The sequence below is a fragment of the Trichoplax adhaerens genome, genomic scaffold (assembly GCF_000150275.1).
Source record: "Trichoplax adhaerens TRIADscaffold_1 genomic scaffold, whole genome shotgun sequence".
NCBI classification, from domain to species: domain Eukaryota; kingdom Metazoa; phylum Placozoa; class Uniplacotomia; order Trichoplacea; family Trichoplacidae; genus Trichoplax; species Trichoplax adhaerens.
In genome coordinates this window covers 11,335,782-11,347,069 of record NW_002060943.1, presented here as the reverse complement: position 1 = coordinate 11,347,069, position 11,288 = coordinate 11,335,782, and the positions used below count along the sequence as shown (strand labels likewise).

Below are 11,288 nucleotides of genomic sequence, written 5' to 3'. Positions count from 1 at the left end.
ATTTAACATTTGTTAAGCAGTAACTATATTTACAGCAATACTACAAAAAAACTTGAAGTGAAATTTACTATATGAGTATGTGCATGCTGTCAACTGTCGAAATATAATTTACTTTGCCCGTAAATCATCATCAAGACTTTGATATAAGCACCTATGCACTCGCGTATTCGACCACTTTACGAAACATACAACATATTAAAATTACGGTAAGTATACTGAATCGTTCACTCTCATTCTGTCCACCGATGACCACATCCTTGAACAGAGCATACATAATATAACTTCATATTATCCTACGAGATAAGAGACACAAGTTTTCAATTGAAAATGAAGCATTATCTCGTTCATCTTATACTACACATTTCAAGTTTTCTATAATTCAGAGTATCAAGATTTGATATCGCTAAGCCAACACAAATACTACATACCTCTGCTAACGTCGACTGTGCTTGAAAGAAGACAGCTTCTCGTTCCATGCATCTAAAATAACGAAAAACTCTTAGATATGGAAAGTGCCAAATTATGATGTAGATGGTATTTGTAAAACTATAATTTGAGTTAAATATATATGTGCAAGGCAAATTCTTATTATATCGGATTTTGATATACGCTGTCTTGTTAAGATTTAACTATAGCGATGTCGATGTTGGTTCGAAACTTACTTAGGACAGGCATGCTCACGCGTTCGAGGCAGCGTAGGATCAGCAACTACATCAGCTATAATTTGAGTTAATTCGCTATATCAAAAATCAAGAGCACCGAAGACGCAAAGCAGATCAAAATTTTTGTAAAAGTTCGAAATTTTGAAAAATATTATCACAAGTATATATTGAAACATTTGACTTTTCTACGCATTATCTCATATCATTTTTACAACAACTTTTCATTTCGTTGATACCCGGATAATATCTACAGTTATGCAAGTTTATCATTCTACAGATTCCAAATGTGTACAGCAGTAAACATGTATTCGCATTATAAACGTATACAGATACGTAAATGCGTTCGTGTACGATTCGACAGAGTAGACAGTAGAGCACACGCTAAACAAACCTAAATTGAACTGTTCTGTACGTTACAGATCTTAAATGCAAGGTACACCATTAAGATCAATTTCAATGAATGAAATTGATCACGGAATTACATAACACACAGTGCACTGGTACAAAATTTTAAAATAGCTTATTACATACGCGTCTAGTAATTAAACTTGCTAAGCCAAGAATATTGAGATAGTACGGTACAGTATAATGCTATGACTATCAATGATGGACTACTACGTAGAATCTATAAATACCCGTAGGACAAGTTAAATATTTCGCAGATTTTATTGCTAAAACCGAGGCCTAAGCTTGATATAAGCGTAGATCGAAAATACGCTACAATATCATTGAAGTTTCAGCATCAGGATTAACTTACTTAATTTCATGTGTTATTTTGTTAACATATATGCAGGGATTTTCAGCAATTCGGCTATATTCACAATTTCTACACTGTAGCATCAATTAAAATTATCCAAATTAAAAAATATCAATTTAGGAAAGATGTACTGTATAGTATGCTTACCATGTATCGCAAGACTTTATTCTCCTTATCTTCCTTAGGGTATAACATATTATTGCTAATCGTTGCCGTTTGTGTTCACAATAACAAAACATAGTAAAAATTAAGGGTCTTGTCAATCCTAAGTATCCTTGCGATTTACTTTTCATTCTATTGTACCATCAAGCTAAACTTAATAATAATATCGGATGTCACTTCAAAAATGTGTAGTATTTCATACCATTCCTGACAAAATTGAATCCCGACAAAGGCAGGCCCAGAGTCAGTTCGACCATAAGCAAAGTCGTTCATATCTACCCAATTTTAACGGCAAATAAAGAAAATTTCTTTTCCAATAGTATTATCGGATATCAGCGTATTCAACTGATATTGAGTAAATGTACTTCAAAGCGATTAAAGACTTACTGATCTAAAGATAGAGGACGTCAAATGGAAACGCGCTTCTTCGATGGAGCAATCCTGTACGAAAGCGATCCCGTTAGTGATCATGCAAATAAAAGCTTTTTTTATACTACAGTCTATTGTACCGTACTGTTCAGTATAGTAGAGCAGTTTACATGTAAAACAATAAGAGTACGAGCACCGCGATGAAGACATCGTCGCCGTGCCCCATACAACCCTTTACAAACCCAATTGTCACCCCCTGAGTACAGTACAGTACAGTACTGTAGAGTAGAGTACAGTACTGTACTGTACAGTACAGTAGAATACAGTACAGTACAGTACAAACCAAACTCGCTACAGTACATACTTTCAGGGGGTGACAATTGGGTTTGTAAAAAAAGGGTGTACAGTACAGTACAGTATTTTGTCTCACAATGTATGTACTGTGCGCTTTGTACTGTACACTGTACACTACTGAGTCTGATTAATTTCGTTGGCACCCTAAAAAATTTAATTGTGGAAGTTAAATCAAGCCCAAACTATCTGTGAAGATATCCTTCTACGGGTATATGTAAATAAATATTAAACAGGAATTTCAACGGAATACTTTGATTTTTGAACGAAAGAATGTCATCGAAAATAATCAGACTTGTACGCTATTAGTCTTGCTGTACTGTAGAAGTCGCTGGTACTGTATACTGTACAGTAAAAACTCGATGATGATGAAGACGTTACATAGGCATAGCAATATGTATGGCAGCCATGTTGATGATGACGTTTAATAGCTTTGATAATATGTATTTTGAAGAAGTCATCATCAAAAAACTATTTTGCACATCAGAAGTGAGATCTTAGAGCAGCATTATCAGATTTCAATGATACAGTACCGTGTAATCATGGTGCATAGAAATCTTGAATGGTTGATTATTATATAGTAATTAATGAACTTAATATACTTGTACCGCTCGCTCTACTTCACGTGAAATATACAGTAGCATACAATAATAACGTTATTCCATATCGCCAGTACTACATACTAAATTGTATATATACTAGTATATGTTACGCAAAATATTGCAACCAATTCATTAATAATAATTTTAATAAATGGCTGAAATATCAAATGCTGCAAAACTCTATCCGCAGCGAAATAGGTTATGTATTCGAGAGAAATGAAGCAACAATACTATTTTATATTGCAACGTTATGCAATACGCGTACTGTGCACAGTAATAACAAATATTAATACGGCATCCTATAATACTACAGTATATCACAGTTACAGTAGGCAATATCTTAGTACTATAACAGTGTAACAAAAAAGCATATTATCAACTACAGGACATCATACAACACATGTGTGATCTTACTTGTTATAGCACAATTACAGTATCATTTATTATATATACGCGTACATATATATATATATATATACTATAAAACAAAGCCAATTAAGGTATTACGTGTATCATATTGTCCAAAATTAATGTTTTAGGAAATAATAGAACACAAATGACAAGCTAAAGAAAAATTTTATTTACCCTATCTTAGCAAGGTATTCATACAAAATTAATTAGTCAATACCACAATCGCCAATGAGATGGCCTTGAGAACTATCATTAATCAGAAATTTGATACAAGAAATCAGTAATACGCGCATTATCATTAGAAGCATCAAGGTATGAAATTAGTCCATCATAACACAACGTGCAGTGTACACTATTGCAAAATCTTCCAATATTTCTGCAATTGTTCATTCTTTCTTATAATATCACATTATCATTGCCAGCACTATGTAATAGGATATTTAGATAAATACTATTAAAAATACATCGTAAATGACTACTCAATGGAGATTCTTCATAAAAGATTGATTATACCAATATCTCTTCACCGATGGCAACCTTCATATAAATGGGCTTCTTAATTTCTATATCATCTAGCCAAGTCTTTCTATTTGTATGATAAACGCCTTGATTTCTATATATTATAACTAATATTACTGGTATCACAAATATAGCAATTAAAATGGCAACCCCTATAGACACCAATGCTATGGTAACGTGAAATATCATTGTTGAATTATTGTCTAGTTCTATCCAGGGATCAAAAGTTGTCACATTGTAATCATTAGTTTCATTAATTTCCATCTTTCTTTGCCTGCCGAGCTGAACTATATCTTCCTTCTTATCGCGAGTTGGTGCCTTAATTTTTACAAAGTCAGGAAAAGAAGGTGGGATTGTTGATCCGTTTCTTAACGGAAATGACATAGCCTTGATATAGTAATTGCTAGCTGAACATTTCGGAATTATCGGTGACCTATGACTCATAAAATGATTTATCCCTCCTGCTTCAATGTCGTCAAATTTATCCCAACAAATAAATTGAAAAATCTTCTGTCCTATAGTGAAGGTCAATAAATACTCAGTGTGCGCATAAAATCATAATCCAAAGTTGCATAAATTACTAAAAGTTATCAGTCTTATTTACTTTATTTCTAATCAAAATGCGGCCTACAATCAATTAAAAATCACTAACTTTAACCATTTTAGGAGTTCTAATAAAGTACAACGCAAAATTGCTCACATAATTATACATAAGATAAGTTAGTTTGATTGCCTTAATGGTAAATGCCATTAAGCGCAAGAAATTAACTTCCGTAATTTGTACTTACTGCTATCAGAGACCGAATTCCGTGGATATAACGTACGGCCATTAACTACAATATTGCGAATCCTTCCTTGGAAAGCCGTTATTGCAGTACTTCCCAACTGAAATTCTTGAAGCATACCTTTAAATATAGAAGCAGCTTCAATAACGGACCATTTTGAATCAATAATAAGGTAAGTTTGATTTTTATGATGTAAGATTTTGACCCAGTGCCACTGGTAATCATTCATCTTGCCATGATGATCAATTCGTAACATTTTCATATTAGGCATTTTTAAAGCTAATCTACCATTCAAAATATGAACTTGGAATATAGAGTTCAAATTACTTCCACTCGAGTAGATTGATATTAATGATGTATGCTGTAGAGTAGTCTTGAACTGAAAAGCAATGGATCTGAACTGAATAGCTTTTGTTCGGATCCTCAAAATCTCTTTCTTTGTGAATTCGTAACCAAGCAATTCTAAGTAAAAAATCATAAAAATTATATCTTTATAAGTATTTAAACTACTAGTTTAATTACATCGATTACCGATGATGATTAAAAATTCGTGAAAAATTGCAGTTTTAAAGAGTAAAATATACCGGTAGTTCCACATACAATTAACTCGAGAAGGAAATGAAAAGTGATAACGATATGAAGATATTTTATCTCAAGCTATAAGATATAAATCAAATCACGATAATTGATTTCTAGTAGAAAAGATAAGATATTATGGAACTAATTCAGGATTTTCAAATTTCTTCTGCGATTCAATATAGACTACATTTATAGCCTATTGCCGCAAACCACATACTGCATTTGGTGATACTTTTGCAAGTATATTGTCCTTAAGCTATTACAATTTCTAAATATTATAACCTTCCCTGCCTTCATATTTTAATAGGAAAGAAACATAAAACTAAAGCTGAATATAACTGATAACCTTATTTCGATATGAACATGGTTTGACTTAATCGGTTAACATTTATGTGCTATTGTACTTGACTGTAGACCAATTAGCCAGTCTAAAAATGGGCAATTTTGAGACCTGTAGAATAAATACATTCGTGAATTTACCTGTGCCATAGATAAATTCGCGAATAATGGCATTATTTCAGTTCTGACTACTTCTCACACTATCGCATAGATCCCTCATAGCTATCGGTTGAATTTTATCATCAAAGTACTTATGCTTACTACTCCATTAATATTATGTACATATTATAATATATGCATATATCTATGAATACTATTATGGTAGCATAATTGTAATCGCGAAAATGTTGACATGTATGGTCATCAATATTAATTAGACCTTACAATTGAATAAAGGGAGCTTACCAATCATTACATTATTACTAATTAATAATGTATTAGATCTGCTCTATCTATCATAAAATAAGATGTGAGCTATTTGTATCATATACATTCGATGATTGTAAATAGCTAATGTTAATCACAATTGTTAATAGTTTTGTCATAATAGTTGTGTACCTTGATCATTCTTGATTTTTTCATGAGATGATCTCTTTGTACAGATATTCATAAACGCATGACTTTTTTTCGATAAACAAAAGTATCGACGATAAAATGATCCACAGAATGGCTTACAGCTAGTAGTAACATCTTTCATTCTAAGTATGACAGGTACGATTGCAGACGATGAGCTGGTATAGTTAATACTCATTAAACAGCCAATAATTGATCCCATTTTAAAGTGGCGATAAGAGTTGCCGATAGCAGTCCTAAATTCACGTTTAGAATGTAATCTAACGTTACCAAAATGAATTGCAATAACAGAAGTACTTGGTAATGGCTTATCTAACTGAACTGAATGTTGGATATCATCGATCGATATAGTAAAGATATTGTGATCGATCTGTATCTCTAAAATGTGATTGAAGGTATCACTAACGCATTTTGAAATAGTAGCATTATATGAATTCCGCTGAGGGTGTCCTCTTATAAGATTAATAACTGGCCTACCATCACGTAGTGTTAAGAAAAATAATAAGCCAAGATAATTTTCACTGTATCCATTTAATATTAAACCGTTCGCCGTATTAGTAGAAAATATCATAGTTAATTTACTTCCATGAACCATTTTCCATGATGTACACGATACAAATGAGCCCCTATTGATTAGGCTAAACTCCTTGCATGTTGCTGTACCACTAATGATTTTTAAATTAATTACAACTAGTGAACAGTAAACGAGAAGAGTACGAAACAGATCAATTTTTCGCATATTGCTATGGTTTATATCTTCCAACTGCTATATACCATTACCCCCTAGTAACTTCGATTGACAATTATAATTAAATAATCTAAATCATTTTATACGAAAATAATCAAGTTGTTGATTCATTTAAACGCAGACAAACTCTCTTAACAGAATTCTTAAATTTAGAATAATCTTATCTGAAATCAGAGCTAGAATAGAATCATGACCAGATTAAGCGTTCACTCGGAATGTTAATAAATTTTTCTCTACCATTGCAGCTTGAAGATCTTTACATGATTCCAGTTATATACCGTCGTGCGAATTATAGCTCAATTAGTGACTTGTAGCCACCCCTTTTCTTTTATTTTATCGTAAACCAGTGCAAATAGACAGTAATAACGTTTGTATTGTATATGATAACAATACAAATACTAATAGCGGGCAGCAGAGCAGATGTTAGGGTGAATATGTACGAACGAATTGATACATTGTACGACGTATTCTTAAATCTTTTGGCTAGAGGCTAAATAAACAATCCCAGGCTTTAAAAAATCTCTTACAGTCATACTATGGATACATTATGCTGTACACGTAGTTTACAAAATGATTAATTTAACGCATTAATGAATATACTTAAGATATATTTATATGGTATCTCATTTTATTAAATGCGCCACTTAATAAATTAGAAAATCAGATGAACACCTAATATATCAATGATAGCCTTGCGTTCTTGTAGGTTTAGTCAAATAAATGTTCGAAATATAAACTTTGATACTCATTCATATCTAGTCAACAGCATCATCAAATTTTATTTCAATTGGCTACAGCAAATACTTCAGGCTTAAACTAGCACATTATAAATAGCGCCATTGCTTAGCAACAGGTAGCAAGATCAGAATATGCTACGCTTATTACATGAATATCACCATTTCAATATCATGATTCTATATCAAATGTTACATGTTATGATATAATATATTTGTACTGTGCGCAATAGTATCTATCTAAGAGTAACATGAAGCAATATTATGAATTCAATAGGTTGCTTTAAATGCTTTGTAAAAAGATTTTAAAACACGCCTTCATGATTTAGTTATTTATTGGCAAATCACACCAATATTGCTCTTAAGGTAAGTCATATGGTAGTATAAAAATCATTTGATGGAAAAAATTATTGAACTCCTGTGAGAGCTCTAAATTATGAGTACTAAACTACAATATAAATAAATTAACGTTTTGTTTCGGAGTTTAATAAAATTGCCTGTACTTCATAATATGAATAATAATCACTGAAAAAGAGTAGATTTCTGGATTTTATAGAGTAAATAATTACAACCCAAGAAATAGAGAATCATATGCTAGTAGATCCATTTAAAAAGCAATCAATGTCTCAAATATCATAACAGTTCGAAATGAAACCAGTAACTATGATGTAATTGGTTAAAAAACTTTCATTTTATGAAAGATTGCAATTCGCTTTATCTGAAATGCCATAGAGTTGCAGTTTTAATCTTAATATAATAAAATTAATCCAAATTTTAATTTTGCTCATAACACTTGAGGAATTTTTCAGATCATAATTAGCTATAGCACGGATACAACTTTTTGACATTGTAATCAACGACTGCTTATTATTTTTGGACTTTAAAGTAGATTCTATACCCTTCAGTAGATCATTCGTTTTAAGAATTAGGAGCATCTGCCTTGGTATTCGTTGCAGTAACTCTGTAATGCCAGGTAGGAGCTGTGAAGCAGTACCAGCTATTTCATCCATCTATATCAAAGAATTTTAATATCAAAATAGTAAGTCCGAAAAATTGGATACTCTAAAGGTATTATCGATTTATAGTGCAAATTAATCGTAGACAAACTTCGGCTTTATCGATTGGCTTATTAGAAATACCACTCTTGATACTGTTCCATGATCTACCAGAAATTATGCATGCCAACAACGGATACATTTCACCAGCACGTAATTCGGCACAGTATTTCTTAACCGCATCTAAATCAGCTTCAATGAGCGATTGCCAAAGTCGACAATAGGAAATCCTAAAGTCATCGGTCAGTTTCTATCGAATTTAAATAATAAATGGAAAAAAATTATAAAATTTCAGCCTAATATCGCATCTTAAAGTCTACATAACCGTTTACTTCCTCTTAAGCCTTTAAATTAGCAGTCATAGCTCCTATAAATAGATAATCTGTTAAATATTGAATAATTGTATACCTGATACAACCCATGATCCAGTAAAACGATCTCCGTTTTGTTTGTAGTATCATTCTTACAAACAAGTAAATTTCCAGGGTGAGGGTCGCAGTGAATATAACCTTTAACGAAAATCATTTCGCTATAAAGTTTTCCGAGCATTTGCGAAACCTATATAAGTTGTTAAAATTGAAGTTAAAAGTCAAACAACAAACAATTTCTGCGTATTCAACGCGCTTCTTAAAGCACTTACTACGGCCATATCGATCATAAGATAAAGACTGTAGTTAATTATACCGTAGTTTTCTCTATGGTATAGTTGTAAATCTAATGGCTTGCCTACCTCATCAACATTTATCTTAGAATTTTGGAGGTATTCTAGATTGTCAATTCTGTCGCCAAAACAGAGTTCCATCGTTAACACACGATCGGTTGACCAGTTCCAATAAATCTTAGGAATCTACGACAATATAAAATTGGATACGGTAAATTTTGCATTTATAGAGACATAAACACATTATATTTTATTCAGATACCTTTAAGAAACTAAAATGTTTGAACATCTTAGCAACATTATCCGCATTGTGACCCTCCTGTATGAAATCTAATTCTTTCGGTAAATTTTTCTTAGTTTCTTCAATTAGCCAGTCAAATTTAAATTCAGGAAATAAACGAGCGGCGACATTGCATAGAAACTGTATTATATAGTTTAATTTAATAAATAGTTAAGGAGATTACCGGTTGATATTAAATACGAAGAAAACTGATCAGAACACTATCAAGTCAAGGCAAGTAAATGAACAACCAGTAAAGGCATAACAGTTCTGTAAAAATCTTTGTTCACCTCCATACATCTGACATCAGTATCAGAATAGGCCTTAACATTTCGATGTTGTACCTTCACAGCAACAGTTGTGCCATCATGCAATATGCAACGATGAACCTGAGCAAGCGAAGCGGCGCCTATAGGTTTGTCCTCAATGTATTGAAAGATTTCATGGGCAGGTTTTCCAAAATCTTCTTCAATCACCTAACATTACATTAAATCGGATCACATGAATACGCGTGCATGTAATAAAAGCGATGTTGTTGTAAAGTGATACATTCGACTGTATCATAAGGTATAAGTTGAAAAACTTGTATTGATGATCCCTGGTACCGCATGGGGCCTTTTAACTAGCTACTTACCTTCAAGACGTCAGCTAGCTTGCTTTTAGGGGCATCATCGTGTAAAACCTTCATGGTTTGTACGTACTCATCTGGTAAGAGATAGTCGAGAGCGCCAATATGTTGTCCAGCCTTGATGTATACACCGCCATGCAAGCAACATAAATTCCTTAATCGAGTAGCAGCCCGAACATGAACCTTACGTGTAGAATTACAACATAGAGAAATAATAATCTTGGCGTGAGATATCAAAAAAGAATCCATTAAGCAAGCAATATTTTTCCTGTAATGCTGGTTAAAGTAGTAAAGTTATATGTATACTCGTATATCTAGATTACTGAAAATTTTTAGGCGCTACATATGCAGAAGTAAACGGTAACCTTGGATTTCAATTCCCGGTATCTATCAGTTGTAGGATCTACTCCATATAATGTCACTTTATAGTCGGCAAATACGCAGGCAACCTAAATTTAAGGCAGTGTAATCAAAATACGATTTTCAAGTTGATATAAGGGTACATATTCGAAATAATCATACACGTCGTAAGCTAAAATATTTTATTTGTCCCTTTTTCTTTAGACAATTATAAATTATAAATTTCATGATTGTAAAAAGTAACAATATTGATAAGTTCGATAGCTAGCGTTGAATACGTGTACAGTATGTGTATACGAGTATTATCATTTATACGTTTGTGTTCAGTATCATCGCTGATCTACAGTAATTGTATTTGTGTTAGAGTAACGATTTGAACAGGTAGAATCACTGAAATGCCAATGGAAAGGTTTTAATCTTTTACTATGTTGTAAATACGAGCATGATTAGTACAGTATAAACGGTGCGTTCGAGAAGCTCCTTCAGTAAACTTTTAAGAATCAGTCAGTTATCGTACTTCTGACGTAGCGTTTTTGTCAGTTATTATTATAGCTATGCATGCATCTATAATAACCAATAATGCATTCTGATGTCTATTTTAGATGCTAGCATCCCAATGCGAAACATTTCATTGCATAACGTACCGAGAATACGACTCTTAATTATACTCTATATCATGGTCGCGTATAGCCAAGAATATCAATAATTGCAAT

General features: G+C 32.5%; 3 protein-coding genes across 3 annotated transcripts; all 3 read right to left on the bottom strand.

Moving 5' to 3' along the window:
- Positions 1 to 230: 230 nt before the first annotated feature.
- Positions 231 to 1,854, bottom strand: TRIADDRAFT_19600 (uncharacterized protein; the record flags this gene model as incomplete). Its single annotated transcript, XM_002108277.1, has 6 exons — positions 231 to 293; positions 429 to 480; positions 663 to 737; positions 1,420 to 1,493; positions 1,567 to 1,621; positions 1,784 to 1,854. 6 exons carry the CDS (start codon positions 1,852 to 1,854, stop codon positions 231 to 233), a joined length of 390 nt encoding a protein of 129 aa, XP_002108313.1.
- Positions 1,855 to 3,821: 1,967 nt separating this feature from the next.
- TRIADDRAFT_52650 (uncharacterized protein) lies at positions 3,822 to 6,848 on the bottom strand (the record flags this gene model as incomplete). Its single annotated transcript, XM_002108276.1, has 3 exons — positions 3,822 to 4,348; positions 4,622 to 5,080; positions 6,095 to 6,848. 3 exons carry the CDS (start codon positions 6,846 to 6,848, stop codon positions 3,822 to 3,824), a joined length of 1,740 nt encoding a protein of 579 aa, XP_002108312.1.
- A 1,435-nt stretch (positions 6,849 to 8,283) lies between these two features.
- On the bottom strand, positions 8,284 to 10,464 carry TRIADDRAFT_19989 (uncharacterized protein; the record flags this gene model as incomplete). Its single annotated transcript, XM_002108275.1, has 7 exons — positions 8,284 to 8,601; positions 8,699 to 8,896; positions 9,055 to 9,204; positions 9,377 to 9,493; positions 9,570 to 9,728; positions 9,878 to 10,063; positions 10,222 to 10,464. 7 exons carry the CDS (start codon positions 10,462 to 10,464, stop codon positions 8,284 to 8,286), a joined length of 1,371 nt encoding a protein of 456 aa, XP_002108311.1.
- Positions 10,465 to 11,288: the final 824 nt, after the last annotated feature.